The sequence below is a fragment of the Trachurus japonicus genome, chromosome 17 (assembly GCF_045865225.1).
Source record: "Trachurus japonicus isolate A0001 chromosome 17, Traja_1.0".
Lineage (NCBI taxonomy): Eukaryota > Metazoa > Chordata > Actinopteri > Carangiformes > Carangidae > Trachurus > Trachurus japonicus.
Window position 1 is genome coordinate 35656754 of NC_140923.1, and position 14113 is coordinate 35670866.

At 40.6% G+C, this 14113-nt stretch overlaps 1 protein-coding gene across 1 annotated transcript; it reads right to left on the reverse strand.

Moving 5' to 3' along the window:
- Nucleotides 1-1636: 1636 nt before the first annotated feature.
- camk2n2a (calcium/calmodulin-dependent protein kinase II inhibitor 2a) lies at nucleotides 1637-3638 on the reverse strand. The gene is made up of 2 exons (XM_085805673.1): nucleotides 3091-3638; nucleotides 1637-2426 (listed from the first exon to the last, which is right to left on the reverse strand). The coding sequence occupies exons 1-2, from the start codon at nucleotides 3257-3259 to the stop codon at nucleotides 2356-2358; spliced, it is 240 nt and encodes a 79-aa protein (XP_085661799.1). The 5' UTR covers nucleotides 3260-3638; the 3' UTR covers nucleotides 1637-2355.
- Nucleotides 3639-14113: the final 10475 nt, after the last annotated feature.

Here is a 14113-nt window from a genome sequence, read left to right on the forward strand (position 1 = left end):
GAGGACACTGTACAGCCAGACATTGATAGATGATCATGTGGCCAGTCGTGGCTCCCCAGGGGTCTGTGGTTTAATGGATTCACCAGTGTAGGCCAGCACAGAGCTGTTTAACAGCTTAACAGATGGATCACTGTTTCTTCCCCGCTCTTTAATTAAGAATCAGTATTTACTGTCACTGAGGTGATGGTTTTGGAGGTCTGATCCAGACCTTCTCTGATGCCCAAATATATACACAGACATGTAGGTGGAAGGGGCAGTTATGTATCTTTTGCTCTTCCACTAAAGATCTTCACTTTATTTCTCATTCTAAATGTGGTGGAGATGATAAACTCTGTGTTTTGTTCTTCTTCTTTTCAACCAGAGAACAAGCCCAAGCCTCTGTGATGCAGGCCCATTGTTTGTCAGCTTCCATGGAAATTTGAGCAAAAATGTCATGGGACAAAAGCCATGCCAAGGAATCACATTAACATTTTCTTTCACCATTTATTAATTCACCAAATACAGTGAAAATGGCATCATAATATACAATGACTCATTCTTAGAATGTCATGACATTTTTGTTGCTTTTTTGCTTCATAAAACAATGTTTCATTATTGAAAATATTAAGGTTTCATGCACAACAAACCATATCCAGTTTCTTTAAAATAATGGTACAAAATAAACTAAATTAAAAAACAAAAACTGTAATGTCAAAATCAGTCAAATAACAACGTGTTATTTGAGGATACTCGTAAACAGTGCAATATACTCTAAAACTGCCATTTTCTAACAAATTCATCAACGAAGCTCAAGTCACAGTATACGATTTCTTAATAATAGTTTAACATTGATGTGTGCAAAAACCCCAGACACATTCAGTTAGTCTTTAAAAAACATCCAACCTTTGATATAGAATGAGACCAGTCCACCAAAAAAATCGTAGTATCTCCTCTATGAAGCAGCTGGTCTCACCCCGTATATCCTCTCTGAAGTAGAAATATTTTTGTTGATGAATTGTAAGACGATAGACTAGCATATCATTTAAATAACAAATATTTAGATATAAAAATACAAATATGACTTTTGTTAAAAAGAAGCGTGCCAGGGTAAGAGTGGTGGCACCTGTGTTGGCACCAGAGTGAAAGTTCATGCAAATAGATGGAGAAAAACTTTCAATTTATAGAGGACGAAACACGAATAATTGCAAAAAATAAAAAGAACCAAATTATAGAAAGTATATTTTTCCCATCAATTTCATGACTATTATTTTTAAACATTTACTAGAATCTCCACATCTCTGCTGGCCTCTGTAGATATCTGAGCATTTGAAAATGCAAAACAAAAGAAAAGAGAAAGGGGGTGGGGGGCAGATATGTGCAGGTGTCGATCAGCTACATGAAGGTGCCAGCTTGCACCTTTCTTTAACCACTGATGGGTATTGCAGAAGAAGAAGAAGAATGTAGCCTGTGGTTGACTTGGTTTAATCTGTGTCCTAATGCTGTTTCAGGGCCAAAAAATAACACTTTTCTTCTACTACAGAAAATATTAACATTGCACCATCCTCGGATATATGTTTTTACATACAATGGGTCTCCTCTATTTAGTAGACTCAAGAGTTTGGTTGGTCTGTTCTTTTCTTTAGAAAAAAAGAAAAACAAAGCGATAGCAGCAACAGGAATGCATTGGACCAGTGCTGAAAGGACAGCTCCCCTTGAATGCACCGTCGCCGACTGAGTCAACAAAGCAAAGCCTACAGGAGGAAGAGGTGGAGAGAGGGAGGGGGCAAGAGTAAGGGGATGGGGGAGGTAGGAAGAGGGGTGGGGGGGTTGAGAGCTTAGCCTACCTACTGTACAACTTATTGAAACAGGGCTGGAATTTAGCTTCAGCCTCCAGTTGCAGTTATTTTTGTTTCTTACAGCGCGTTTTTGGAAAGGAAAAAAGAGAGATGGTCGTGAAGTAATGACAAGTTCATCCATCATTAAAGTCAGCAGAGGTTGAGATACAGAGCAGTGTCCGCCATCTCAACATCTTGCTGCGCAGCAGTAGTTAAAATCGGGATTCGTTTGAAGAATTGCCAGCAATCCCATGATAAATCTTGGTCTTTTCCAGAGTCTTTCTCTCTCTTTCTTATTCTTTCTTCATCCCTCCATCTTCCTTAATTTTTATTTCTCTTCCTTTTTTTCCATTTCACCATCTTCGCCCCTTTTCATTCCCTTCCATCATCATCATCTTCACCACCACCACCACCACCATCATCATCATCCCATCCTCGCTTCGTGCTGCCGTTTTCTCCTGCAATCCTCGAACATGCACAGCCGACAAGTGCTTCAAATCGGTGATCAAAATTAAAAAAGTCTGCAAGGCATCGTTCACTTTTACACACCGGGTGAAGACTTGTCTGTCATCCCCTTCAGGACCTCGTCTATTCGGTCGTCCTCGATGACCACTGTGGAGAAAACAAGGAGGGAAAAGGATGTTTACTGACACCAAGACAGCTCAGATGCATGAGATTTCTATAACATCCTTATATGGATATATGGACTAGTTATTGTGTTTTGTTTTGTTTTGTTTTTATTATTATTATAGGCTCTATTTCTGCAGTGTCCATTTCTCATAGTAAAAGAGGATGTGTCGCATTTAATAACCAATAACCAATTCAAGTGAGAGGAAATGTGACTGTAGTGCGGTTGCGGGTGAATAAATGAATTAATTAACTAAAACAGTATTGCAAATCCCCCGGCGTCGACGTACGCGCACAGGCTGAAAACAACTCATTCCCGGTAATGGCGACGAGCCAGGCGTTTATCCTCTACTGTTTAACCCTATTGTTTGATGGGTGCAACACGGGGTGTGTCCTTGCATGGAGATACTTTTTTTTTTAATGCATGCATGTAAACAGTTTGAATGTCAAATGAATCTGAAGAAAATTATAGATTAAAACTACATTGATGCTGTGGTGCGTTTTCAAACTAATGGAGAATATTCTCAATAAAATGATGACTGATGAGAATTACAATAACATCATTTTTAACATTTTTTGTATGAGAAAAATATATGTTGATGTGTGAATAGTGCTGACAACATCCCTGACTGTTATTCATTCTATTTACCTCGCTTGGCTCTGCCGATCTGTCCAAGTTTTGGGGGTCTTTTCGCCTGCGACGAAGCGAAAAAGGCGCTTGTGTCCTGCAGTCCGCAGCTAAAGGACATCTGGCTGACCTCGCTGTCCGCCCCGTAGCCGCTCATTTTCCCCTCGTTGTATGGCAGCACCTCGGACATTGTGGCACAACAGAGAAGGCTGACCAGCGTCTCAGGAAAGCTTGGAAAAATAATAATAATATTTTTTCTTTTCTTTTCTTTAAGTCTTCCTCAGTGGAGCCGTAGTTTCCCTTTTTGCGCGCAAGTTGCAGCAGACAGTGTTGGTCTCCGGCTGGGGTCCTCTCTGAGTGCGAGTCGGTGTTAAATGAAGAAGGGGGGTGGGGGGTACCCAACGTCTGAAGTCCAGGTGCTGCTGTGGTCTCTCTGTGGTCTCTCGGTGTGTTGCAGCTGCAGGGAGAGACGGCGTTATATGAGTGTGTGCAAAAGAGAGAGAGAGGGGGAGAGGGAGAGAGAGAGAGAGAGAGGGAGCTGTGTTCGCCTGTGTTACTGGATGATGTCTGGTGAGGGAAGTGGGAGATCCCGGGATCATAAAGGAAACCCAGGCAGAACGGTGAAGTCATCCATCCGGGTTTGAAACGCGTGCGTGTGTGTGTATGTGTGCGCGCGCGCGCGCGCGTGTGGTCGTGGGACTCCGAGTGGAAGAGGAGCAAGAGGGACATCAACAGGCGAGAGATGATATTGCTCAATACTGAAACCAGCTCTTCAGTCTATATAGGCTACTCAACTTAAAAGTTAGTTTGAAAGGACTTGAACCCAACACAGTAACAGCGCATTTAAGTGAAAGTTGTCAGAAAGCTACATCAGATGCTAAATCACATGACAAAGTCCAAATTACACAACAAAATAAGTAGATCTTATTAAATTGGAGTAGCCTATATTTATCATGCATGCACAACAGCAGCTACAGTACAAATCATGAAGGGCCACATAGGCAGGCTTTGGGGCAGCAGCAGTATTTAAAGCGATATTTCAACATTTTGGCAAATTCGTCTGTTGCCATAATCCCTATAGTTTTAGGAGTAGGTTCATTACCTTTAATACATCCCAGAGACGGCTGCTCTGCAGAGTGACTTCAAAAGCGCAAGTAGACTAGTTCCGAGTATTTGCTTCATGTACATACACTGGTCAACACACCAGTGTATGTAACACTCTCAGGTAAAAACTGGTACACCCAAAAGACAGTGTACCACATACTCAAGAGCAACCTGATGCTGTCCAATGCAGTGAGGGATGCAGGGACCTACTGTATATTGGTGAAACGAAACAACCTTTAAAGGGATAGTTCACCCAAAATTCAAATTTCACTCATAATCTACTCACCCTCATGTCGACTAAGAGCTGTGAGAATTTTCAGAGTCCTCCGTGCCTTCTCTGAGTTACGGGGGGGTCCGCGCAGCAGTATTTGTCCATATAATGGTTGTCAATGGATACCAACTTTCTTTGTCCAAAAAGACACACCAAAAAACATCCAAATACCTCCATACTGCTCGTGTGTAATGTCCCTCTTGTATTGAAGCCCCGACATGAGAAATTGTTCTGAAAAAAATTAAATAAGTCTATATTTTAAGCTTGTTTGTAGCGGAAGCTCCCAGTGTCTCAGTTCACTGCTCTTCCTGTGTCAGTGCACTGACCGGCGGAACAATTTCTCATGTCGGGGCTTCAATACAAGAGGGACATTACAGACGAGCAGTATGGAGGTATTTGGATGTTTTTTGGTGTGTCTTTTTGGACAAAGAATGTTGGTATCCATTCACAACCATTATATGGACAAATACTGCTACGCGGACCCCCCCGTAACTCAGAGAAGGCACGGAGGAATTCTCACAGCTCTTAGTCAACATGAGGGTGAGTAGATAATGAGTGAAATTTGAATTCTGGGTGAACTATCCCTTTAAGCAAGTGTATGGCCAAACACAGAAGGGCTAACTGTTACTGTGGATGTGGAGATGAAGCTGCTGGGATAACCTAATAACCTGTTAAGGGCAATGGGTTAGACTCAGCCCTTAGCTGCTGTGGTTAGGATTAGCTACTCCTTCATGATAGGCCCCTGAGTCCAGAATGTTTGATTATTATATGTAATGTAAAACCAGCTCTGATAGCACATTATTTGGCCTCCATATCGCTTTACAGGCATCCAACTTTTTTTATTAGATTTCCAAGTAGGCCACGAGTTGGAAATGGTTGGGCCAATGGTTTTAATTACATTATAACACAAGATAGAGGGAGTTAGGCCAAATTTATGCAGATAACACTTTGTTGGTCTTGTCCAGGGAAATTAAAGGGACACTTATCATCCATATAAAGTAAAGGTCAGTTGATTGAGCACCACTTACTCTGTGAAAATAGTTGTATAAAGTCATCTGTGGCTCCAGAGGAAGCTCTCTAAAAATGCAGTTGGTTGCATTATGTTTTGAAATTAACTACAACACTCAGCATGACATCTCAGCCTATGCTTACTTGATCTTGATCATTCTTTTCAAGTTGGTCTCCTCCAACTTTGGGAAAAGTGAAGCACTAAATCTCTGGAGTACCCCTTTAAAACACCACAGCAGCAGAAGGACACACAAGGACAGATGCATAATTGTATGGATAAGATGAAAAAAAAAAAAAAAGGAACTAAAAAACATAATGTGCTCCTGGCTGTGTTTCGTTTCAGCACCACGGACAGAGTCAGCATCATTTATATATTAGCTGCATCTGAAATTACGTCATTGTCCCCTGCCTTCTTTTTTTGCTGCAGCCTGTGTTACAACATTCTGTCCACGCAGCATATGGTGTGTCAGAAAAAAAAAAAAAAAGCTAAAATAATGAACTGACAGAAAAACTATTCATGGACCAAACCTGTTTTAACATCTTAGGCCGACCGACCTGTCTATAAACACATAATAGCCTTTCTTTTGAAGCTGTGTTACCCTTTTTAGAAGCCAGCTGAACGGTGACAGCGACCAGCTGACAGTCCTGAGATCAGTCGTGTTGGATAGGCTCTTGGATTTCCTGCAGGGATGAGACGTGGAGCGACTGCAGAGTCAAAACTACAGTAAGTGACCTCTGGCCTGCTGGCTGGCTTCCCACCGAAGCAACGTTTCTTTAAAATTTGTTACTCAGTCCATCAAGGATTTCTTTTAACCAGCAGCTTACTGAAAAAACATGCAGCTAACATCTTTGGAGGTTGATTCAACCCCCAAAAAGTTTATATCCATGCATGGCAAAATACATTCACAGAGACTTAAAGGAGGATGCTGCTTCTTATGATATTGTTCAATGATGATTTTTTTTCTGGTTTTCCGTTCAATACAATGATATGATCATAAATCTGCAAGTATATCTGGATGTAATTTCTCAGGAATGACTCACAACCCAACAAACTGCATCCTCCAGCTGTCAACAAGCAGTGACATTGATTCATGCAGTGGGGTTCAAGCAAGGGACAGGGATTTCTCATGATGTCATCAGTCTGCGACGGAGTTAGAGGCTGTTGGGTACCAGAAACACGCCACCAGGCGCGGTTTCATGATCATTAAATTGGGGAAGAGATGCGGATGTGTCATACCAACTGGACATGGTCCTAACCCTTTTCAATGCACTTCCTGGTAGATAATGTTGAAACCAGCATGCTTAAGTGCAACAACTCCTCATTTGGTCCATCTCTGTTTAGCTCAATTGATCCCTCTCCGTCCACATGCTGTGATTTCTCCTCCTCTTTCCCTTTCTCTTTCTTTTCTCCCTCTCTGCCTCTTTAACAGGCAGCAGCTCTTAATGATCCAGCTCACTCAATCAGTCCCATCATCTCTGACAAGGGCACCCACCCTTAAGAAATGTGTGTGTGTGCTCTTGAAGCACTGCCTCCAATTACAAATGAATCACCGTGCTGAGTCACTCACCCCCTCCCCATTTCTCCCTCAAGGCAGACCAAGCTCTGCTGAACTTACACACACACATTGTGTATACACACACACCATGTTCCTGCATGAGGAACACTAGCTGAGGAAAAACACCGATAACAAGCCGCAAGCCGGGAGCCAGGATCAATTCCTTGTGTATCAGCTCTTAGGATTTGTGTAAGTGAGAGAGAGCACGTATATATTTCAGGAAAACTAAAAATGTAACCGAGAGGACAAGCAGAAAGAGGAGAGAGAGAGTGAGACCATCTGCAGTCATGGACCAAATTAAAGTATAGTGTATCTGTGTGTGTGTATCTGCTCTCCTCGTCATGAAGATTAATGCTGTTTGTTTTCCTGCATAAACATCCTCTGAAAGATTGTGGGAACATTGGCAGAGCTGCGGCCCGTGGATCAGTGAGCACACAGCTGAGATAGAAACGCTCACAGCTGCAGTCTGCGGCACGCTGAAGTTACACCGCTCTCACGTGGGCATCCGAAGCTGCCATCAAAGGTGAATTGATCTCAGGTTGTTAAACGCCAAGTTAATGAAGTGATTTTTGAAACTTGTCACCAAATTCTGCTCAAACATCAGCATTTAGAGAGAGCCAGTAAAGGTCTGAGTCAGCAAAAACAACAAAAAAAATATTTTGCGACTTACTTCCAGATCTGCAGTCCTGTGTTTGAAATAGCCTACAGTTCAAATTCTTAAACCACAACATAAAAATCTGCAAACATATCGCATTGATTAATATATATTATATATTATGATCCAAGTATATTATAATACTCTGCCAATTCAAAATAATGTCTACTTGCCATTGTTTGCAACGTTTTTCATATTAACAATGGAGCAAATCACAATGCATAAGGTGAAATGTGCAATTAGTTCCAATGACTGATGTCACTGCTTTGGTTAAGATCATTTTTTGTCACAGCAATCACCACTTTAAAACGTCACCATTCACTGTCTGCCCAGCACCAAACAAGTGACAGCCAGAGTTAGCAGCTCGCTGGTGAGCACAGTGGACCATAGTAGATAAAAAGACAGATATTTCCCTCAAGAGTTAGTGAGAAAACACGAGAGATAAAAATTAAAATGAATACTGGACTTGCATTCATCAGGTGGCCAGAAACACAATCCAGTCAATGATGCTGCTACATATCTGCTCGGTGAGGAATTGCTAACACGTTCACAGACAACTTATAAAGATTTTAATAAATAAATGTGTTACAATACCCAAAAGTGGCTTTTAGAGGTTAATTTTCTAGTAACTGGATGCGGCAGAAATATATATATATATATTTTTTTGTTTCCCTCTCTTAGTCATCTTGAAACCCCTCAGATTTATCCAGTGACCTTGCAGGAGTCCTGGCCCCCAATTTGTGAACCTCTGAGATCTGAGATCTCTTGTATTTCTTGATTGAAGCAAGATATTTTACTATTTTATTTTTGAAATATATATTTTTAAATGCTGCGGGCACCACAATCAAAATTCCATCCAGTTATAGTGTTGGAATGGCAACAGAAATCTCTTAAGTGGTTATAGGCGGTATGCATTACAGTATGTACGTATGTCTGTATCCATTCTTCTTGGTTTCTAATAAGTGCAAAGATAGTAGAAAAAAGACGTTTCTACCTGCTACATTTTGGAAGTAAACCAGTATTATCTGCTCAGAGAGAAAAGGCAAACAAGAAAATCATTATATAGGACCACTGTGTATTTCCCTATGACACCTTCCCTGTCTCCCTCTCCTCAGGGAGGGAGAAGCCAGTTTGTTGATGAGAGGAGAAGCACTGCCGTCACACTACCGATAGAAAGTAGGTCACTTATCCCACGTTTCACTGCATGCCCAAAGCAGATGGGTGACAGTGGTAATTGGCATCAGGGGCTATGGCATGCTGTTATGGCTCTCTCTCCTGAGATACCGCATCTCTACCTTTCCCCCTGCTGTCTGTTGGAGTGTTTGCTAATGCTTGGCTGCCAAAGTAAGAAAAAAAAAGCCTCTCCACCCCACCCCTACCCACAGGGAACATAAGCACATAAGGTCATGGTGTGTCAGGATTTCAAAGATTTATCAAGAACTTTTTTCTGCAGAACTGGAGTCGTGCCATTTTCATTTTGCTCTATTGTTTGCTAAATAGAGAATTGAGCTCCATCTGCTGTGGTTTGGCTGGACTGTGACCATTTTTGGATGCAAGACTTTAACACATAATATCAGGGCAGTTTACACTAAACAAATAAACACATGCACAACCAAATAGGATAAACCACATTTGTGCATTTAGTACCACTGAAATTATTTTGTTGTCTGTAAGAATAGTTACGCCGTAGGCCAAGTGCTAACATGCTTCTCATAACTCACAATGACAAAATAAACATGTTAATGTTTAATCGGTAGGTAACTTATTGATTTAATTTCCCTTTCTTTATTCTATTCCTTTTGTCTTTCTTTATTCCATTCTCTTATATTTATTTCTTTATTTTTAGGTTTTCCCCCTCTTTTAATTTTTTTTTCTCTTTACTTACCCCTTAAGCTTAATGGGAGGGGGTGGGTGGAAACTGCAAGAATTTATTCATTTTTTCAATTTTTACTTTCATCATCATACACATGACGTGCAATTCCTTCAATAAACACACCCACAAGAAAGTTTAGTAGGTATAATGTTTGTCATGTTCTCATTTCAGTTTAGCATGTTAACATGCATATTGGTTAATTAGCACTAAAGACAGAGAACTGAGTAGCTGATGGGAATGTAATATTAGTCATTATTTGCTGGTACAGTATGTGATCATGATGCACAAATCAGTTTTTCTTTACCTGGTGATAGTTCCGGTCAAAAGGTTTGGAAAGTTACCAAAAGTTGTCACTTGTAAAAATTGACCCCATTAGCTGCTGAGACATTTCACTAAAAAAATAAAGAATGTCAGTCTTGCTCTCACGCTAGAGGAAACGTCAGGTATCACAAAAATCAGTAAGATTTATCCTCTGGGGACCAAAAATGTATTTTCAAAAATTCATGGTTATCCATTGAATAGTTGAGACATTGCAGTCTGACCCACAGTGGCGTGTTGCAACAACAGATTGACATTCCCTTTGCAAAACAACTTCACCGACAATATTAAAAGTCGTGATCATTACTAGCCAAGCTAATGCTGCCATTAACACCCTGTATTTGAAGCTAATAAATAAGGTTTCGCCTAAATGAAACCACCACTGTCTGCACCCTCATCACCACAAATCAAGGTCTCGAGCCATGAAGCACGGCCAATTAGAGAATAATCATATCATTAAAATTGTCTGTCAGCTATCAGAATGGATTAAACAGAATCTCATGGTGTACATGAATTGCATCCAACCATCCACTGGAGTCAGTGTCCTTCCTCACTGTCAGCCACCACAGTATGTATTTCATTGTGAGGGAAGATGGACACCTAGTGGTAGAAGCGCCAACTCTATGATAAATGATTGTTCAGGAGCTGACAATGAGCATGGTGATGAGGAAAATTACTTTGATTTTCAAAGCCTTTATCTCCATATAAACTGTACATAACATGAAATGTATATTTATAGATTAACTGGACTAATTATTCTAATTGTTATAACATTCACTCTCTTCAAAGGCCCATTTGGAGAGAAGAGCCACATTGCTGCAATGCCTTATTTCATCCTTTCAATTACCCAGTTAGACTGGAATGAACAAATCAAATACCATTGTGTCTTTTTCCATACCCTCAGAGGTCTGCGAATGCTACAGGAATAGCCTGTACCCCGAGAGCCACAGCTGCTGTTCTGCTGAGAGGGCTCAGGAAGAATTTGTCAAAGTGAACCCTTATGACCGCTGAGGAAGATTTATGGGATCCTGTGTCACCCACCTGCTCCTTTTTTATACCCCTCACTCAGGCCTGATGCCCCCCTCTTCACCTTGCACCCCCCCCCCCAAAGAAAAAAAAAAAACACAGACAGACCCACACACATAGGCGCCCATTAGTTCTTCCCTTTCCGTGCTACTGCTTTCATCTATCCGCTGTTCTCAACATCTTCTCACTGCTTGTTAGACATGACAGAAATAGTGCGCTCGATGACTCACTACACCCAAGTCTTTTCAGACACCAGGTGCTGTCAACAAGCATCCGTGCCTACAGTATGGATAAAAAAAAATAAAAAAAACCCCACCATGAATTCATATCATCTTGAGCATCCTGTGGAAAAAGTATACCTATTCAGGCATGAGCTACTTTCAAAAATGTTTAGAAGTAGTATCCCATTTGATGTAACAGCTGTTGTTCAGAGAAACAGGCAAGCGGCTCACCGCTTCTTGATCTATAGAAAATGAACTGTACAAACAGAATGAGCATAAAACTACGCGACATGTCAGCCTCATACAGATCTAAACATCATGTCATCTCTTCATCTTAAACAGTACATACATGGCAGCCGTACCTCGGGACCTGTTTTTACTCTGGGTGTGAGAGTATTCACAGTGGAGTCCATAGACACAAGTGTTTCTGTAAGCGTACATTACGTACATTATTATTGTGATGGCATTATTACTTTACGGTTGAAGACAGCAGCACTAAATACATTTCTGGTCTTATTACTGTCATGACCTGAGATTTTTGTTCAAGACTAACTGGATCCCTCCAGACACTCCTGCTGAAATTGCTGCTGAATGAAAAGTTTCTTCACCCAATTCACTTTTAGGACAGAAACCAGCAGACCTACTGTATTATACTGACTCTCACACACACTGCACTACTTCTCGCTCACCTCATACCACCTTTAATTACCTCCTTCTCATGTCTGTGCATTCTATTATAAAGAAACTATATGAAAGTGTAGTCCAGGCCAGAGGAGTGGGAAACAGGAACTAAAAGTAAAAAGAAGAAGCAGGAATATACAGCAGTGTTAAACCAGCGTCTTCAATCAATATCAGCAGCAACAGCCATGCAAAATATGTGATTCCTTATTTCCCATGACAACTGACCTGCCATCAGTCTGTCCTGATGTAGAAACCTTGTTATATGCGGACGACACTGTAATGTATGTACATGCTAAAACAAAGCAGTTGGCAGCTACTAAACTTACGTCAGCGTTAGAGCAGATCTCGAAGTGGTTAAACTGCTCCTGCCTCCAACTTAATCTAAATAAAACAGTGGGAATGTTCTTTACTAAAAGGCAGTGCAACATTGTGCCGAACATAACTATATCGGGTCATAATATTGATATTGTGTCAGAGGTAAAATATCTGGGAATCACTATTGATTCCAATTTAACGTTCAAAACACATATAAAAAAAGTGAGTCAAAGAATTAGGTTTAGTTTAGCAAATTTTAAATATATTCGAAATACCATGACCTTTAATGCTGCCAAATTATATGTGAATGCCATGATCATGTCGCACATAACATACTGCCTCACAAGCTGGGGACAAACCAATAGCTCAACACTGAAGCCTTTGGAAACGCTGTACAAGCAAACCCTTAAAGTTTTGGACCAAAAACCGAACAGCTCACATCATTGCACCATCTTACACAAACATAAGCTTCTGAGCTGGGAGGATATCATAAAATATAGGAACATCTGTCTGGTCTTTAAAATCCTGCATGGTTTAGCTCCTCCACCATTGAACTCATTCATAAACCAACGCAATAACACTGGTCTGACCACTAGAAGCGCCACTCGTGGTGACTTAACAGTCCCATTCAGGAAAAGTACATTTGGCCAGCTATCGTTTTCTGTTAAAGCATTACACAATTGGAACTCACTTCCCACCCATATTAAAGAAATACATACATACTGTACTTTTACATCCAAACTAAAAACATGGCTCGCTCATAATTACACCTGTACCCACTAAGATATTGTGCTATTTGCGTCATGATCATGCTGCCTGTCTGTGTTTTATCTGTCTACGTGATGTCTGCATGCACCCCTGTCTGTCTGCATCCCAGAATGTGTAGTACAGTATGTGCTGCTCTTGTATGTTTCTATGTGCTGTCTTTGCATGATTGTACTGATGCCTACCTGTTCTATCCTATCCCTAGTGATTCTTTTTAATCATTGTGTTGTAATATATTGTTGTTATTTTTTTAGGATGCCCATTGTCATCTGGCCGGGGACTACAGCAGGATATTAGCCATGCTGGCTAAAGCTGCCCTTTTTACTGTATTTAATGCAGTTGATTAATTGGGACTGTCCACGTACAATAAAACAATAAAGTAAAGTAAAGTAACTACAGTAATGTTAAAGTAATGAGAGCAGATACAGAACCAGCTAAATAGCTTCCTGCTGTATGGTTATAGTTACAGTTATTAAATAGTCTACAAAAACAGAAACTTCTTTATGGACTAATCTCCCAGCATTTACTTTTAATAGCAGTTTTTTTTTCAGATACCCATTAGGCTGAGTTCACTACTTGACCGTATCTGTCGAACCAAAAACTCAATGTCACAAAACCTCCTGCAGCCAAATTCAAGTAAGTCAAGAGATTGTTGTAGCTGGTTCCAGCAGATGGCAAAATAAATCGTGCCATCTGCTGGCATCCTGTTGGAACATGTCAAACGTATCCCACAGAATCCTGGTGTTCGGTTTGACAGCAGCTCAGATTTTGAGCAGCACAACAAACGCTCTTTAAACTGTACAGAATTCAGCTGCCAGACTTTAACCAGAATCCAGAAGTGACAACATGAAACTAGTTTTAGCCTTTGGTTTTTAGCTTTGACAGTCAGAGCATAGTACATGAAATGAGTACATAACTAAACCTAATAAGCATCTGCTTGTGTGCACCTTGCCTCACAAAACAGAAAACATACAGTCTTCAAATCAATCAAGTACTTCATTTAACTCCCTCTGGAGCCACAGTAACTCAATACGCCATTAGGAGGTATTGAGGTATTACTGTAGGAGGACCTATAGAAATACACTTTGATCTATACAAATGGTAGCCAGTTGACCTTATAGTCTCTACACATCCATACACAAATGATTTTAAACAGTAATAGTTCACTAAATTGAACAAACCCCCTTCCACTCCATCCACTCTCACCCGTCTATGCATTAATTAGAAGTTACTTAGTATTAGAAGTATCTT